Here is a 19,707-nt window from a genome sequence, read left to right on the forward strand (position 1 = left end):
TCATCCTTCCCAATGGTGCCACATTGGAAGCTCTTTCAGGGTCAGGGGAATGAGACCCATCAATGTTACTGGTTTTGGCATATGAATACACCACAGGGAGCTTGCCAGGCTCTCGCATGTGGGTAGAAAACTGTTGGTAGCTTGCCAGGTTCTCCGAGAGGGAGAACTAGACTATAAGATGTCGGGTGGCCGCAAAGTAGCCGCATGCTTCTGGGAGCTTGGTTTCATAGTCTCTGGATGTTGGCCATTGATGAAATTACACGGCACCAGGGGCAGTTTCTGGGTGTGAATGCCTAGCTATTGGAAAATGGGGGATCTGGACAGAAGAGGCCCAGTCCTGATCTGAGCAGGCTTGGAGATCTCAGCCTTGGGTCCCACACACCTGGGTTCCTCTGTCTGTTCCTTCATGCATGGAGAGGGGCCTTGAACATGGCTGTGGCTGTTCCGGAGGTCCTTGGCTGCCAGGGCTCTTCTCAGGACGGGGAGGGAATCTCAACCCACCCCCTCTGAGGGACCCCGGTGAAGTCAGCCAGGCACAGGGGCAAGAGATTCACTGAACTAAACTATATAAAATATCATCATCATAATAAATTAAGAAATTTGGATTGAAGACAGTTTCCAGTCTATTCCTCCTCCCAATTAGCTGCAAATGTCATCTTCTAGGATTAGGTTCCTGGACTTGATTCAGCAGTGTCCTTGTCACCCATCACTGGTTTGAAATTTTAAAAAGGGCAGAGCACAGTGTTAGCCTCAAAGATAAAAATAGAGATTCAGTCTTTAGAACAGCTCTGGGATCACCGAGTGAAAATGTATCCAGAACATTCAGAATTATACCTGAATTTGTAAAAAGTTTGTAGCACAAAGATCAAGTGACTCAAGTGAGCTTGTTAATTTTTCTGAACAAAAAGATATGAGAATATTTGGCAGGAGAAAGTATTTTGGGTTTTTTGGTGATTTTTAAGTAAAGATATTGAAATCTTAAAAATATTTCCAAGTGATTCTAAAATAACAAATAAGCCTTGTCCAAGAAATGGCAGGGAAATCCTTCAACAAGGAAATTAAGTTTATTTTTAAGCTCCCAAAGGATTGGATTTAATTATAGATGACAGTAAAGAGCAGAAAAAGATGTAGGGAAAAGTTTTAGCAAAACCAAGGGAAGGATTTCTTGACAGAGTAATATATTTAAGGCCAGAGAGACAGCTCCAAGGGCTGAGTGGCACTCTGTATGAAGGAGGCCTGTGTCCAGCCCTGGCACCACATCCTTCCCAGTCCACTGCCAAGAGTGACAAGCCAAACACAGTTGGAAATAGCTCCTGCATACCACTAGTATGCTCCCAAATGAAACAAAACAAAAAGACACTTATTAAGTTTTTTAAAAAATTGTTTGGTTCTGGAGCCACACCCAGCAGTACTCAGAGCTTACTCTTGTCTCTGTGCTCAGGGATCCCTCCTGGTGAGGCTAGGGGGACCATATGGTGTGCCAGGGATAGAACACCAGTCAGCTGCATGTAAGACAAGTGCTCTACCTATTGTGTTATCTCTCTGCCCTTTGTAAGTTATTGTTAATAAGGATAATTTTTTGAAAAGAAGAAATAGAATTGTTTTAGTAGTTGGTGTTTATTTACTCTACCCAGAAATTCATCAGAAACAATGGAAGCTTATTAAAATGAGCAACTTTCTAAGCTAAATGTGCCCATTCTATTTAGCAAATATACTAATTCCATATCTGGAGATAAATGTGTGACTCAGTAGACAGAGTTGTGTTAGTGTTAGATCATTGTCATTCTCATGTTCTACCCAGTGTTTTAGGTGGGACCATTCAAAAAGAGTCACAATTTATACACTGGGATTACAAATTATTTTTATCCTAGGAATACCAACATTTAAAATAATGACTTTCAAGGATCAAGGATATAGTTAAGGACAGAGCATGTGCCGTGCATATGTGAAGTCTCAGGTTTGACTCTTAGTACTATTTATTTAATTAATTACACTATGACTTTTAACAGAGGGATTGCCAAAATTGCAAATTGCAAAATGAATTAGGTTCTTTTAAGTACAAAAAAGTCATATATGCTTTGAATATGAATAAAACAATATGAAAAGTTAAATACACATACCAGAAGATGTGAGCTTACAGAAGAGGTAGCAAGCACAAATTGCTTACCTGGACCAGTTGAGAGCTCAATGCACTGCCTGCTTGCTTTGCATGCTCAAGTGCAGATTTGATTATCGGCACTGCACGGTCACTTGAGTACAAAACTGGAAGAGACCCTTGAGCACAGAGCCAGAAGTAAGCTCTGATCACTGCTAAGGTTTGCAGCCCCCAAACCAAAATTAAACCACTGTTATTGGTGATTAGGAAATATTTACTATTAAAAAACAAAGCATGTCAACAGGCCCAGAACCATTCTACTGTACTGAATCAAATGAGAACTAAAAATGATTTTGTTTCTCTTTTATTCTGTAGATATTATTACCTGGCATTCAGAGCACATCAAACTCCTCTTCCGACCAAAGAGAGCTGTGTGGCCATCCTGGAAAAGTCAGGATTAGATCACTGGATGCTGGGAGAAACAAAGGTAGTTCTTTCTCTTGTTCTGTGCCCTGTGAGGCTCTGTAGTAGAACTCAGTCTGTGTCGGCATGTGAATGCATCTCTAAGTTCTAGTTTATCAAGACCCTATCCTAACAATGGTCTTTGTTGCCCTTTGGCCAGAAGTCTCAGAATTGCTGGATTGGAGAAAAATGACTTACTATTCTTCATGTAGTGGGAGAGACCTTTAGCATTTCTAGAATGAGAGATTTGAGTTCACTTTTGTTGTTGTGTTGTTTCTGGTCCAGTGGTGCTCAGGGCTTACTCCTGATTCTGCACTCACAAATCACTCCTGACCATATGTGGTACCAGGGATCAAACTTGGATCAGCCACATGTAAGGCAAGTACCGTACCTACTTTACTAATGCTCCAGCCCTTGAATTCACTTTAAAATGTTCTTGTAAGAATATATGTATTGGGGCTGGAGTGATAACACAGCAGATAGGGCGTTTGTCTTGCACGTGGCTGACCCAGGTTCATTTCCTAGCATCCCATATGGTCCCCCGAGCACTGCCAAGAGTAATTCCTTAGTGCAGAGCCAGGAGTAACCCCTGTGCATTTCTGGGTGTGACTCCCCCACCAAAACAAATAATATATGTATTTAGAGGGCAGAGAGATAGTATAGCAGGTAAGACATCTACCTTGCTCACAGCTGACTTGAGTTTGATTCTTAGCACCCCATATGGTTCCCTGAGCCCCACCATGCCTGATCCCTGAGCACAGAGCCAGGAGTAAGCCCTGAGCACAGCTGAGCATGGCATGGCACCTCCCCCCGTTTTTTGCTTGTTTGTTTATTTGTTTGTATACCATGAGTTACATGGTTGTTTTTCCATGAGTATTTTGGCATAAAATATTCTCATATCAAATCCCATCACCCTGTGTTTCCATCCTTTCACTACCAAACACAGATTCCCTCTCACCCCCAGCCTGGCTCCTTGACAGTACCTTTTTGTTTGTGTAACAATTTTGTTTTTGTTTGAGGACCATACCCAACAGTGCTCAGTGCTTACTCCTGTCTCTACAGTCAGGGACTAGCGCTAGCAGTGTTCAGGGGACCATATGGATGGGGTGCTGGTTAGTGAACTCAGATCAGCTGCATGTGAGGAAGTGCCTTACCCTCTATATTATCACTACAGTCCCAGCAGTCTTATTTTTAAGTTTAATTATTGTAAGTTGGTCCCATAATTATGATAGTATTGGCTCTAATAGTTTATATAGATACAGATACTCTGCCTCTTCACTATAGAGGGGCAATGTTCCTTTTTCTTGTGTAGTGTATTCCAGTGGGCTGGAGCAATAGCACTGCGGGTAGGCATTTGCCTTGCACATGGCCAACCTGGGTTTGAGTCCTCTGTTCCTCTCGGAGAGCCCGGCAAGCTACCAAGAGTATCCCACCCACATGGCAGAACCTGGCAAGCTACCCATGGCGTATTCAATATGCCATAAACAGTAACAACAAATCTCACAATGGAGATGTTGCTGGTGCCTGCTTGAGCAAATTGATGAACAACGGGGATGACAGTGCTACAGTGCTACAGTGTATTCCAGGACTATATGAAAAACCCAAATCATATTCATAACAATGATTATTTTTATATAGCTTGTCCAGTTTTATTATGTTTATGTGTTATTTGCTACAGACCCTGATTCATAGTTACATTGTGTGTAGCTTTTGACCTAGGGGAACTTTAAACCCCAGTGTTTGTTTTTAGTTTGGTTTTTTTTTTTTTTTGCTTTTTGAGTCACACCTGGTGATGCTCAGGGGTTACTCCTCATTCTGCACTCAGGAATCACTCCTGGTGGTTCTTGGGGGACGATATAGGATGCTAGGAATCAAACCTCGGCAAGCCGTGTGCAAGGCAAATGCCCTACCCTCTGTGCTATCGCTCAAGCCCATAAACCCCAGTTTTTTTTTGTTTTTGCTTTTTGGGTCACACTCGGCAATGCTCAGGGGTCATTCCTGGCTCTACACTCAGGAATGACCCCTGGCGGTGCTCAGGGGACCATATGGGACGCTGGGAATCGAACCCGGGTCGGCCGCGTGCAAGGCAAACGCCTTACCCGCTGTGCTATCGCTCCAGCCCCAAACCCCAGTTTTTTTTATAGTCCATTCCAAATTGCCCTAAACTGTTCCTCAGGAGAAAGGTGATCCCTGTGGGGGGTTTACCTACCCCTCTGAAGTTGCCTTGTGGGTTACAAGTCAGTTCTGTAGTTAACATATCACCAGAGGCTATGGGCAAAGAGGTGAAGAATTGAATTCCAGCTGAGACAATGGAACTCCAGAGGAGGCCAGTCTGAAGATCTCTAAATCCTGTTAACAACATTGTTTGTTTCTATCAAAAATCAAGGGTTAACTCAGGAAATTTGTTATATGGCTAGAGAGGTAGTACCAAGGGTAAAACACTTGCCTTGCATGCAGTTAACACAGGTTTGCTCCCCAGCATCACATATGTTTCCCTGAGCACTGCCACAAGTGATGCCTGAGCACAGAACCAGGAGAAAGCCCTTGGCACCTCTGAGCGTGGCCCCAAAACATAAATCAACAGGAACAAACAAAAAATCAATTATGTATACATGAGTCATGTCACTGCAATCTTCTCAAAGAGAATATTAGTCTGAGTAAGATGTTAGACTGGAGTAAAATTTCAGTTAGGAATTTCTGGAAATGCTCAAACTCATGTCTCATTTCAGGTTTTTCTCAAATATTACCACGTGGAGCAATTAAATTTGCTGCTGCGAGAAGTCATAGGCAGGGTGGTTGTGCTCCAGGCCTATGCCAAGGGGTGGCTTGGAGCTCGGAGATACAAGAGGGTGCGAGAGAAGAGAGAGAAGGGAGCGCTGGTCATCCAGGCAGGTGAGTGCTCCCAAATCCTGGTATTTCTTCCTTGCTTCAGAAAATCATTCCCACTGGCGGCCAGGCCCTGCACTTAAAGCTGGGAATTTGCCTATGAGTGAGACTGCAGTCCCTGATCTCTGGATCAGCAAAGAAGCTGTCACAACACATTGATGAGTGGCAGGAAGAAGTAAACAGATGTAAAACCCAAATCATGTGAAAACCTAACTCCCAGATGACCACAGTAATATACAGCAGGCTTGCACCCAGAGTTTATAAACCAGAATTTACAGACTCTCATATCCATAGCCCCATGAGTGCCTCTGTGTGCACAGGTGGGTTATTTGTGTCACATACAGTGTTCGTACTCCCAGACTATTACTACATTGAGAAAGCACCAGACCTTGAATCTTGCAGGCGATTTCCTGGATGCTCTTGTAATCCAGAATCAGTCTGTGCCCTGGGCTTGGGAATTGCATTTGGCAACATGGCTGGTGGTGGTGCTCCCAGAAGGAGTGGTTGTGTTCCTGGTGGGTGGATTCTTTCCCTAGTGCTCTACCCACAGGATTCATCACCCCTGGAGAATCACCTTCTCTTTCTTCTCTTCAGCCACTTCCCCTGCCCTTCTCCTCTTCTTCAGCTGTACTTTCATCGTTACTCTCAACAAATCCAAGTGTTGAAAGAGTTGCTCCTCTCAGTGCTTCTCTTTATTATTATTATTATTATTTTAATTTCCTGAGGTTTGGGCCACACCTGACTGTGCTCAGGGTTTGCTCCTGGCTCTGAGCTCAGGGATCACTTCCGGTGGGATTCAGGGAACCATATGGGAATTGAACCCAGCTCAGTTATGTGCAAGAGCTTTGTCTGCTGTACTCTCTCCAGCTCCTTAATTTTTACTCTTGCCACTTTCCTGTTTTATACCAGTGTTCAACTTGTTTACACCTATGAATTAGCACTGTCCTGCTTACAGGACCATGGACAATTACCCTTGGTTAATGGTCCATAATAGGGCAGTGGTTTTCAACTTCTCTATACCTGTGGATCAGCAATGGTCCATGGGATGGAGGAGACAGACTCCTGTTTTAGAATATGTATATATATATATATATATATATACATACATATATACATACATGCATATATATAATGGGTCAGGAACATTAAGGATTTATTTTTTAAATATATGCAATTGTTTAATAACATGTACATATACAGTTTCAAAGTAAAAATGAGTATTTAAAGAAGGCTAGGTTCTCTTCCTGTTCCATCTCTCCTATTATTTCCTTTTCTCCAATAATAATTTCAAGTGTGGGTACGTTCTGTCCACTGTCTCTGCATGTATGTGCATGTGTGTTTATTACATATATATTTGTATTTGGTCCTTTTACCATTTCTTAGATAATATTAGTGCCTTTCTTTTTTCACCTAATGTTAAGTGAGCATTTCATTCCACATTAATGAAGGAACCAATATATTTTCTAAAGGTTGAATTAAGAACTGTCCAGAAACCAAATTTTATGGAATTAAATTTTGTTACTTAGATCAAATGACTGGAGTGGTAGCACAGTGGGTAGGTCGTTTGCCTTGCATGCGGCCAACCCGGGTTCGATTCCTCTGTCCCTCTCAGAGAGCCCGGCAAGCTACCGAGAATATCCCGCCTGCAAGGCAGAGCCTGGCAAGCTACCCATGGCGTATTTGATATGCCAAAAACAGTAACAACAAGTCTCACAATGGAGACATTACTGGTGCCCGCTTGAGCAAATCGATGAACAATGGGAACACAGTGCTACAATGGGTCAGGCTATTCCAGTTCTTTCTTACCCCTCAACTCCTGAAGACAGAACTTCCTTCAGGAATTGAAATGACAGAGAATTACTCACCTGGGAGAGGATCCCAAGATATTCTTAAGTGAAGACCAAAGTGATCTGGAGACTCACAGCCCACGCAAAAAGAACTCCTCAGAAGCAGCGCAAAGGCTAACGCTGAGAGAACAGAGAGCCCCCTTTTCCAACCATCGCTCACGTCTCTGCTTATTTTGTTCAGCAAGAAAGCAGGCGGGAGGAGAGAGGGGTGATAGATTGGAGGGAAAACAGCTTATATCAATTCTCTGGCACATTTGTAAATTAATGTCACTTGTAGCACATGGTTTTATATTTTTAGCCTGGAGAGGATATGATGCTCGGAGGAAATTTATGAAAATAAGCAACAGAAGGAGTGAGTCTGCAGTTCATATTCAAGCAGGTAATTAAAACATCATTTCCATAGCATCCACTTGGAAATCATTTGCCATTAAATTTGTATGAGTTTAGAGAAGTTAAAAGGTTAATCATCCACGAGCACTACAATAGGAAGGACAAGACTTAGCAAAGGTTCGGAGAGTTTAAGTATCTTCTTCCACCATACCTGGCTCAGGATGCTCAGAATATTTGCTTTTATGTGTACCATGTTATAGAGGGCAAGTCGAGTCACAGAGGTGACAAGTGATGCGGCCATGATCACACAGCTGGCCAGTGGCATAGGCGAGATCACACACTGGCAGTTTGGAGAGAGCTTTGATACTGCCCAGCTGAAACAGCCCTTTGTCTCCTGGAGTTACGTGTCCCTCATGCATAAAACAAGAGTATTGGATCAAAAAAGTTCTGGACAGTGTTGTAGCCCTGGGATTCTCTTACTTTCTACCTGTCTCAGGATCACAGAGAGAGGTATAGCTCCGGGACTTTCCCAGAAAACTTGCTCTCCCACACATGGGATGTAGCGAAGGCCCCGTACTACTCAAAGAAGACCAGAAGGTGGTTCTTGTGGCTCAGCTTGACCTTGGCTGCCCAAGCCTGGCTAACTCTGGTTCCTGGCTGCTCTTTTCATCACCCCTCTCTTGCTTCTAGGTCGCTCTGCTGTTCTGCAAGTGCCAATATGCTCAGAGGCTGCCAAGCCAGGTTCCTTCTATCATTTGAAACTGCATATGCCTAACAGAGTCTCTGGAAGACACAGGCCCCAGAGTGGGCCAGGAGAAAGGGAGAGAAGGGGGGAGAGAGAAGGAGAGAGAGAGAGAGAGAGAGAGAGAGAGAGAGAGAGAGAGAGAGAGAGAGAGAGAGGTCAGTAGAGTCAGCAACAGGGTGTATAGGGTTTCAAGTGCTGCTGTGTTTGATGCAAAGTTTTTCAATGAAGCAAACATTTTATTTTTTTATTTTCAACTGAATGATTTTTTTTCATTTTATTTATTTATTTTTATTAGTGAATCATCGTGGGACGAAGTTACAGACTCACAGGTTTTCATGCTTATGTTTCAGTCATACAATGATCGAGTACCCATCCCTCCACCAGTGCCTATTTTCCACCACCAATGGTCCCAGCATCCCTCCCACCACCCCCACCCTGTCCCCTTCACTCCACCCTGCCTCTGTGGCAGGGCATTCCCATTTGAAGCAAACATTTTAGAGGAATTGTGCAGGGACTGACCCAGGACCTGGCTCCAGGGATTCTCCTTAGAACTCTCTTAGGCTACTGTAGCAGGCTGACATCTTCATTTATAACCCAAAATAGTTGGGAGAATGGGGAATAGGGTGTCCATTTAAATATATAAGAACTTTGAAAACCATCTCTAGGAATTCTAAGCTCCACAGCTTCAAAGTGTCAGAAAGAAGGATGCAGTTCTAGTTGCAGCTTAAGAAAGAGAACTCAGCATGTGAAAGTGTGTTTGCTCCCTGGTTGTGTTCATAATGACACATGCATGCATGCACACACTCTCTCTCTCACACACACACACACACACACACACACACACACACGAGTTCCCCCATTAAGAGAAGATATTGCATTGGTTTCTGATCTGGCAGTTTGGCCTAAAGCCCAACATGTGTTTTAAAATACAAACTTGGAGTCTCTATATTCTCTCTATTGTGGATCCACTGAGTCCAGTACTAGAAGCATAAGCCAGATCTTGCTTTGCTGAGGAAGCCTCCCCTAGCTCCTGCATGCATGCACTCTGTTAATGCCCAGTTAATGTGGCATGGAAAGGGCAACATGGTTTCTCTCATGGCAGTCACGATGGCATAATTTTAAGGCTGCCCTGATGCATTAAGATGGCCATGGAAGATCATTTTGTTTGATAAGACTGGAAAGAACATGTTTCCTTTTTTAGCTTTTCAAGCACCCCCTCCCTAGCCTGGCAGCTTGAGCACCCAATTCCTAAGTGGCAAGTGGAACTTTCATTAATGGAGTCTGCAGGGTCTTGGCGGCGGGCAGGCACCAAGGATAGTGTTCTGTCACCTCTTCCCTCTTGGGAAGCAAGGGGAGTCTGTATGCCATGTGCCAATGCCACAGACAGGAACTGAGGTGCAAGTTTCCCGTTAAATGCATTTGCAATTCTACAGGAATTTTACTTTTACTCTCGAATACTTTCTTTATCTTTCCATTGAAAGCCAAGATTGTGCTTATCTTAAAAACCAAGCAAGTCATTCCAACATCTCTGTTTTGGGGTGTGTTCTTCATAAGTATAATCTCCCTAGGATAAGCCAGGAGGACATTTCCGAGAAGGTTGAGACCTCAGACAGAGGGATTGGTTCCCGACTTTGGAAGTCTGCCGGAAGTGAGTTAGGGTTGTTATCAGAGCCCAGTTATTCTGGTTGTTTGCTAAGTATATTCTCTAACTTATGACTCCCCGCCCCCAACAAATCATTTCATTTAAAATTTAGATTCTCGGGTCCAGAGTGATAGTAGAGCAGATGGGGCATTTGCCTTGCACATGGCTGAACCGGGTTCAATTCTCAGCATCCCATATGATCCCCTGAGTACTGCCAAGAGTAATTCCTGAGTGCAGAGCCAGGAGTAGCCCCTGAGCATTATTGAGTGTGACCCAAAAAAACAAGAAACAAAAATTAAAACTTAGATTCTTTGGGACTGGACAGGTAGTACAATAGGTAAGACACTTGACTTGCACACAGCCCACCTGGGTTTGATTCCTTGCACCCCATATGAACTCTGAGCACAGCTGAATGTGACCCCAAGCCTCCTTCTGAGCCCCCAAATTTTAGATTCTGTTGCTGCATTTGAATTTTAAGTTTTGACCCAGAGTTTTCTTTTCTGATATAATGGTATTGCTAAACTATGTTATATATTTTTAAAAGAGCAGCTCTTGAAATTTAGGAAGCATTTGGCCTACATGTTGCTACAGAGCAGCGCATATTGAAATTTGTTTTCCTTTCATCTCTTTCCCAATAAAAGCAGCCTCTCAGCTTATCCCTTTAGCTTCCTCAGAACTTCCTTTCAGAATTCCCGATCTATTACGGCACATTCACATACCAGAAACAAGATGCCTTTTCATGCTGTCAACCTTTTTCATCTGAAATGTAAATTAATTCTTGCTGGTATGCCTTGACAGAGATCAAAGTCGGGGTATTAACCTTCCCGGGCTTTCTTCAGAATTCATGCCCAGGCTGGGGCTGTGGACTGTGTTATCATGTCCCTGTTAGGGGCCCTCCTCCAGGCAGCCCTCAGTGGCAGAGCCACCAGTTCACAGGCCCAGTGCCTTTTTGTAAGTGACCTCATCATCACTTTAAACTAGGTGAGAAATGGTCTGCCTGAGCGAGTGCACACGTGTGTGTGTGTGTGTGTGTGTGTGTGTGTGTGTGTGTGTGTGTGAGAGAGAGAGAGAGAGAGAGAGAGAGAGAGAGTGAGAGTGAGAGAGAGAGAGAGAGAGAGAGAGAGAGAGAGGGAGAGAGAGAGAGATGCCCTCTCCTTATCATTGTGGACCTTCCTCTCCCATTCTGCAGCTTGTTTAAGTGATTCTGACAGCAAGGGATGGGGTGTGACAGAGGGAGGAACAGGGCTCAAGCTTGGAAGCCTTTCCCCTTGCTCAGTGGGTCATTTTGTGCCTGTCAGTCTTTGAGGTAGGCTACATTTGCATTTCCAAAATAAACAGATGCCTTTCAAATGCATGAGCTGGTGGTCTAGAGATCTCCGTGGGCCCAAACAGTTCACCAGACAGTGATCAAATGCTAGAAGAGAAAACAGACGGAAAAAAAATACCTTAGGTACATGTGCCTGCATTTCTCATGTGTATAGCATTACGCTGGCAATAAAGGGCCTTTATGTGAGTGGGGGAAGGGCGGGGAGGGGTAGATCTCAGGGCTATGGTGGGGGTGGGGGCATCCCAAGCACAAGTATAATTTTTGCATTTCCATTTGGAGAAGGGAACAATTTTAAATTTCATCTTGGTAAGATGTTGAAGTTTTCTTTTATGATCAGTGTTGACTATAGTTTTGGGGTCTTGGTGGGGAGGTGGGGGTTGTAGGGCCACACCTGGCCATGCTCAAGACCTTATCCTTGCTTTGTGGTCAGGAACCTCTTCTGCCTGAGCTCAGGGACTGCATGTGGTGTCGGGAGTCATACCAGGGTTGGCCATGTGCAGGGTAAGTGCCCTGCCAACTTACTATCTCTCCAGCCTGACAATAGGCTCTTGCCAAAGGAAAAATACATTTCTTTAAATGCAAACAAATTTAAATTTTACACCCTTTATCTTTTTGATTTTGGGGTGCCACCCAATGGTGCTTGGGGATAATTCTTTGCTCAGTGCTTGCTCCTATCAGTGTTCAGAGGACCATGAAGTGCTGGGGACCTAAACCTTCTTCATGCAATGGATCCTTTTTGCATGCTCTCAGTCCCTCCACTTGTATACCTTTACCTTTTTAATCAGAAATATGAGATAGCACATATGATCAGAACCATGGGGAATTCTTGGCAGGAGTTAACCATTACTAATTTCTTGCTTTCTAAATGAACTCTTAAGTTTCAGAAAATGAATGTAACTAACTTTATTTAAATCCTTTTCAGGGATGGATAGGTAAGTCCTTTAAGGTTATAGAAAGATAGTTGTGTGTCCCTCTACCCCACCCCCAAAGATAATGGAACCAAATGTGATTCCCCAAGCATTGCCAGGAGTGATCCCTGAGCACAATTGGGTGTATCTCCATCACCCCCACAGCCAAAACAAACAAACAAACAAACAAACAATAAGGATGCTTCTATTCCTCAGTAAATAGTTCAAAACAAAACAAACATCTTGCTGGGAATTTTTTTTCTTTTATTAGTGAATCACCATGGGGGTACCATTACAGACTTACAAACTTTTGCGCTTGCGTTTTAGTCATACAATGATCGAGTACCCATCCCTCCACCAGTGCCCATTCTCCACCACCAATGGTCCCTGCATCCCTCCCACCACCCCCACCCCATTCCCCTGCATCCCACCCACCTCTGTGGCAGGGCATTCCCTGGAATTTTTTAAATATCTAAAAAGTTTCATTCTTTGGAAGTGCTGGCTTTAAAATTGCCTCCTTATTCAAGAGTAGTCTTTGAAAACTGAGCAAAGTGATGGTTCTCTACCATCTCCGTGGGGAACTGCCTCTGTTGTGACAGAGGTTTAGGGCTGGGAACAGAATTCAGTGTCTTCAGGAGGCTTCAGCTGCAGCCCATCTTCTCTCTCCCTCCCACCACTAGGGGCAGCCGAGCCCATGAGCTTATAGCACGTTTCTGTGAAATTATTTCAATGCTGTGGAAGTTGTCTGCTTTTCCTCTGTGTCCTCTCATCAGCTTCCTACTTACTCCCCTTCTTGGCCTTTTCAACAGATGTTATCAGAAGATAATAACAACTCTGGAAACATTGGTCATTTCCCCTTCTGGTCCCCTTTTGGGAGCCCTGTTTGGGGGAGAATCAACTTCAGTTCAGCTAAGGCCTAGGGGGTGCTTGCCTTGAGCTGTGCTTGAACCTCCACTCATGTCCTATGAACTGTCAGAGTGGCTACAAATGCAGCTTTCAGCAGTAGAAAGCACGCGTCTCATCTAGACAGCCTTGATCTCTCCCCATGTTACACTCAGACACAATTTCCTGCATGTAACAGCAGCAACTAAACAAACGATTTAACTTATTTGAGAAGCCTGACTCTACATGACAGAATCAAGTTTCTAGTGTTTAAAAGTGGCTTTTAAATTCCTTTTTAAAGAGGACTTTTTAAATTCCTCTCAGGCAAAGGCCTTTATCTACCATTTTCTAACTTGAAAAGAATGATTTCTTTAGCACTGTTGATAGTGACTGTGTTGATAGTGCTGATAGTGACTCAGTGATAACAATGATTTCCTAGAAAGCTAGATTCATAAATATTTCTAGGTGTGCAAAAATTTATTTCCTATATTTCAAATTTAAAATTAATTTTCTTTTATTCACTAATTCGACAACTATTTATTAAGCACCTACTTTATGCTGAAGCAGCCCTGGTAAACAGTGGGATTTAACTGGGACCTTCAAGTTTTTCATACAACAAGGACTTTAAAATATGCTCTGTCTCAAAGGGTTGCTATTTGCAAGTCAGATACTTTATACCATGTCAAATTCACTGGAAAGAAATTCTATAAAACTCCAGTGTAATATAACTATCACATATATTACACTGGAGTTTAATAAAACATAGCTGAGGATATAGACTAAAATGACCTGTGTTTGGTCCGACTTTTGGGGGAGAAACTCCAAACAATAATAGTGAGTTTTTTGTTGAAATATTGAATGTAATCAAAGTAAAGAGAAAGTAAAGTGAAAATTATCAGTTACACAGGTGTGGTGGGGGGCAGAGGAGATGGGGGGTTGGGGGGATGTATACTGTGATTCTTGGTGGTGGAATATGTGCACTGGTGAAGGGATGGGTGTTCGAGCATTGTATAACAGACTTAAACCTGAAAGCTTTGTAACTTTCCACATGGTGATTCAATAAATAAATAAATAAAATAAAATGACCTGTGTTTTGTGGAAGTAAAAAATGATAGTGGGGGATTAATTTTTCTTTTTTTTTAATTTAAATTTTATTGAATCACCATGTGGAGGGTTACAAAGTTCTCAGGATTATGTCAGTTATACAGTACTCAAACACCCTTCCCTTCACCCGTGCCCATATTCCACCACCAACCACCCCATTATCCCTCCCGCCCCCTCCCACCCCCCCAGTCCCCGCCCTTGTAAGTGATAAGTTTCACTTTGTTTATGCTTTATCTTGGTTACAGTCCATGTTTCAACACATAATTCACTATTGTTGCTAGGGTTTCCCCCCAAAAAAGAGAAGACAGTCCCACTGTCAAGGAAGCATTTGATGGCTCTCCATTGCTGAGAATGTAGAGATATTAAGTCCCGCTGTTTGTTACATATCTTTTCTATTTTTTTCCCCCCTCGTCCCGCGCCACCGAGATCACGCCTATTTAGTAATCACCACGCTGCCTGACAAAGGGAAAACAAACCAAAAGAGATGGTTATTTCTTGTCATCAGCCGGCGTGGGGCTCTAGCTTAGTTGATAGTCTGGTAGAATGTCTGCAAGCAGTTTCTGGAACCAAAAGTAATACGCTGGTATCGGCCCCGGCTCAAGATTCCACCAGCATCCCGCTGTTCCAAGTACATAATAATTTATTCCCTTGTATCCGATTCCCACGCCACCAGGTCCGTGTCAGCTTAATGGACTTCATACTATGGTTAACGCCACGCCGCGTTTTTTCCCAAGAAAGAAGGATATTTCTTCTCAGCCGGCGTGGGGATATGGCTTAGTTCAGTCTATAGAGATGGCTACCACTTTGGTGGCCTTCAATATTTCAGCAAAAGACTTACTATTCTTGTTAGGATTTCCCACCAAAGTCCGACCCGTTAAAGTCCAGGGAAAATTCTGCCTAAAATTCTATCACTACAATCTTTTACCCTTTAACAAAAAACTTAGTACTATTGTTTGGAGTTTTCCCCCACGTTAAGCCCTGCCAAAAAGGAACATTTACACGTTGCTGACAATCAAGAGTTTTGGATTTCTATATGAAGTCCAAGGAAAATTCTTTTGGTAATTACATCACTCGCTGGCAGCGCCTGGGCCAGAAGCTCCCAGCACACAGTTTGGAGGCATTTTGGGGGCGCCGCTCGTGTCCAAAGTGGTTCAGTTGCCTCCGGGGTCGATCTCGCGCGGGGCCGCAAAGGCTAATTTTTCTTTTATGTTTAAAACTTTTCATTAATTTTCCCATTTTTATTGAAGTCTGTGATTTACAACCCTGTTAATGACAGCTTCATACATACATCATTCTAACACCAAAGCTATCCCCAGAGTGCCCACTCCCTTCCACTGATGTCCCAAAGACCCCTCCCAGCCACCACTATCACCAAGCTCAGTTCTATAGACAAACTTTGCAGTTCTGAAGCCTTTGGCTGTTTGTTGTTCCTTTACTATGTTTATTTTTATCTCACTAATGAGAGAGATCTTTTGTGATTGTGGAGGTGAGATCTTTTTTGATTGTCACAACTATATGTGTACAGATAAATAAAGCTAAACTCCTGAAATTCCACATTATATATCAATCACTGTCACTGTCACTGTTACCCCGTAGTTCATCGATTTGCTCGAGCAGGCACAAGTAACTTCTCCATTATGAGACTCGTTGTTACTGTTTTTGGCATATCAAATATGCCACGGGTAGCTTGCCAGGCTCTGCCCTCCTGTGCAGGCGGGATACTCTCGGTAACTTGCTGGGCTCTCTGAGCGGGACAGAGGAATCGAACCCAGGTTGGCCGCATGTAAGGCAAACATCCTACCCGCTGTGCTTTTGCTCCAGTCCAATAAGTGAATAATGTTCAAAACCTGTTTATTTTTTACAGACAGATCTTAAAAATTAATAGTACAAAGAAGTGTGCTAATACATTTTAAAATTTATACATAATAAATCGACCAATAAACAATTTAGCAAGAGTGAGGAGAATTTTTCTTAATTTAAGGAAAAAATAGAATGGGCCTATAAAAGTATAGAGTGTTTAATCCTAAGTAGCTAATGTGGTTTTATGTTAGAAAACATTATCTTATAGATAATGCTTAAATGTCTGCATTAATAAGTAAAAAATCTCTATAGGTATTTAAAAAATCACTGAATAGACATGGAGCATTCAATATACACTTATTTAAATGAACAATTCATTGTTTAAAGAGTATAAATATCTTAGCAGGCAAAATAAACACTCCTTTCTTTCTTTCTTTCTTTCTTTCTTTCTTTCTTTCTTTCTTTCTTTCTTTCTTCCTTCCTTTCTTTCTTCCTTCCTTCCTTCCTTCCTTTCTTCCTCTTCCTTCCTTTCTTTCTTTCTTTCTTTCTTTCTTTCTTTCTTTCTTTCTTTCTTTCTTTCTTTCTTTCTTTCTTTCTTTCTTTCTTTCTTTCTTCTTCCTTTCTTTCTTCTTCCTTCCTTCCTTCCTTCCTTCCTTCCTTCCTTCCTTCCTTCCTTCCTTCCTTCCTTCCTTCCTTCCTTTCTTTCTTTCTTTCTTTCTTTCTTTCTTTCTTTCTTTCTTTCTTTCTTTCTTCTTCCTTTCTTCCTTTCTTTCTTTCTTTCTTTCTTTCTTTCTTTCTTTCTTTCTTTCTTTCTTTCTTTCTTTCTTTCTTTCTTTCTTTCTTTTTTTTGACCACACCCAGCATGCTCAGGGCTTACACCTGACTCTACACTCAGAACAGAAATTACTCCTTGCAGGCTCAGAAACCATATAGGATGCTGGGGATCAAACATGGTTGGCCTTGTGCAAGACAAAAATACCCTACCTGTACTATTACTCCAGTCCCAACTCACCGGAATAAACATAGAGAGAACATTCAAAATACATTTATTAAATGTATCAATTGTTTAAAGTATATAAAGACCTTAATAGGCTAAATAAACAGATTTTTCTTAATTTAGTAGTAGGCAACTAAGCACCATGAGTGAGTGCCATACTTAATGGCAAAGTATTTTTGATTATTATTGTATTTATTTGGGGCTGGAACAATAGCACAATGGGTAGGGCGTTTGCCTTGCATGCAGCTGACCCGGGTTCGATTCCTCCGTCCCTCTTGGAGAGCACGGCAAGCTACCGAGAGTATGGAACCCACACGGCAGAGCCTGGCAAGCTACCATGGCGCATTTGATATGCCAAAATCAGTAACAACGAGTCTCACAATGGAGACGTTAGTGGTACCCACTCAAGCAAATCAATGAGCAACAGGATGACAGTGATACAGTGACAGTGATTGTATTTGTTTGTTTTGAGTTTAGGGCACACCTGGCTGTGTTCACAGATTACTCCTGGCTTTGTGCTCAGGAATTACTTCTGACAACGGTCAGGGGGCCACATGCTGTGCTGAGGATCAAACACCAGCACCCTACAGGGCTGTATTACCTCTTCGGCCCCATTGTTTGTTTTTGGTGCCACACTTAGCAGTGCTTAGGGATTACTCCTGGCTCTGTGCTCAGAGATCACTTCTGGCATGGATCAGAGTACCACATGGGATGCAAGTCAAGCACCCTTTCCACTGTACTATCTCTTCAGCCTTTGATGACGAAGTATTGAGAAGTTTCCCTTGTTATTTAAAGACACTTTTTAGTATATTGCAAAACTATTTACAAGACTCTGAACTATCAAAGTTGTATTTTATCCATGAAGCTTTTGATCTTTCCTTCAAATCTGAATGATAATCTAACAAGAAAGAATATTCTTGGTGAGGTATTTGTTTCACTGAGGATTTTTGTTTTGTTGGTTCTCTTTGGGTCTGTGGAATCTCATTTTATAGATCTGCTATGATTCTTTCAGGAGTTCCTTTATATGTAAATTCCTTCTTTAATCTTGTTTCTTTTAATATTCTGTCTCTGTCTTTGGCTTTTTCCTGTCTGATTACAGTATGTCTTGGAGTGTTTTCTATTTGGGTCTCTTTTTGCTAGGACCCTCAGTCTCTTGGGAGATTCTTATCTCTGAATATTTACTTTGGAAGATTTTTATCTATGATTGTTTGACTAATGGTTCTTCCCTCTCTCCACACCCCTGAATTTTGGGCAACACCAGCTGTGATTAGAGCTTACTTCTGGTGTTCTCAGGACTTACTCCTGGCTCCGAATTCCTGAGTATTCAGGAAGGGGGTTGAGGGTGGGAAGAGGGGTTGGAGGGAGGGAAGTGTTAGGAGATCACATTTGGTGCTGGGGGGCAAACCCAGGTTGGCCACGTGCAAGGAAAGTACCCTACTTGCTGTGTCATCTCTCTGGCCCTGACTGGTGCTTCTTTATTAAATTTATCGTCCTATTTCTCAGAGACTCCGATGATTATTATATTGTTCCTCTTGAACTCATTCCATAGTTCTCTGGTGTACTGATCATTACTTTTTAGACCTTTAATCATCTTCTGGATGGAAAGCCTCCTGTTTTCTAAAGTTTTCCTGCCTCTCATTTTGGAGTTAACCTATTTTTCCCTCAGCTTCAGTTAACTTTGTTGCTGAGGCATTCTATTGAATTTTGTTTGTTTCACAGCAGGTAGGATGTTTGCCTTGCACGCAGCCGACCTGGGTTTGATTCCTCCATCCCTCTCAGAGAGCCCAGCAAGTTACCAAGAGTATCCCACCCGCACAGCAGAGCCTGGCAAGCTACCCATGGCGTATTCAATATGCCAAAAACAGTAACAACAAGTCTCACAATGGAGATGTTACTGGTGCTTGCTCGAGCAAATTGATAAACAACAGGATGACAGTGCTACAGTGCTATAGTTTCACCTACAGTGTTCTTCAGTTCTGTCGCTTCTCATATTAGTTTTCTCATTTTGACTCCCATACATTCCTGACTACCTGGACCATTGTTTATTCAAATTTATTAAGCATCCTCATCATGATGTCTCTAGTCATTATCTGAGATGTTACTGAGCTGTTTGATACTGGTAGGGTGTTTGTGCTATTATCTCTATCATTGAGTTTGGTGGGCTGCTACGTGTTTTCCCCATAGTGTTGTGCTCTGAGGGTGAATCTTTGTGGTTTGCCTCCTTGGAAGCTCTGCAAGAAATTGATTGGGTAAAGTGTTGTTTTTACCTTTCTACAGTTCTCACTCAATAACAGGAGATTAAGTGTGTGCAGTGTGAAGTATGATAAGCATCTACTTATTGCATAAGCACCTGCACATTTCAGGGTACGAACTGCAGAGACCATAGTTATGGGCACAGGGTATGGATATGGGCATGGAAAGTTGAATGAGCAAGCAGAGGGTCTGAGATGTAGCTTTGAACTATATAAATAGCAAACATAGGGGGATTATATTTTCATTTTCACAAAGCTATACATCAGCAGATTGTTGATCCCAAGGCAAATAGTAGGGGGAGGTCAAGTGATTGGACCTTGAGGGAAAAGATCAACTTTGAATAAATAGAATAAAAACAAACATGCCCTCCTTCACTCCTGCTTGCATCTCTACTTGCCATGCTACCTCTGTTTCTCAGTTTCTCTCTTT

At 42.5% G+C, this 19,707-nt stretch overlaps 1 protein-coding gene across 1 annotated transcript in view; it reads left to right on the forward strand.

Annotated features, from left to right (window-relative positions):
* MYO3B (myosin IIIB) overlaps positions 1-19,707 on the forward strand; it is a 460,143-nt gene that overhangs the window by 291,877 nt on the left and 148,559 nt on the right. The window contains 3 exon segments of the mRNA XM_055121066.1: positions 2,471-2,582; positions 5,287-5,449; positions 7,589-7,669. Of these exon segments, the coding sequence (XP_054977041.1) occupies positions 2,471-2,582; positions 5,287-5,449; positions 7,589-7,669 (356 nt within the window).

Source organism: Sorex araneus, chromosome X (assembly GCF_027595985.1).
Source record: "Sorex araneus isolate mSorAra2 chromosome X, mSorAra2.pri, whole genome shotgun sequence".
In the NCBI taxonomy this organism is placed as follows: domain Eukaryota; kingdom Metazoa; phylum Chordata; class Mammalia; order Eulipotyphla; family Soricidae; genus Sorex; species Sorex araneus.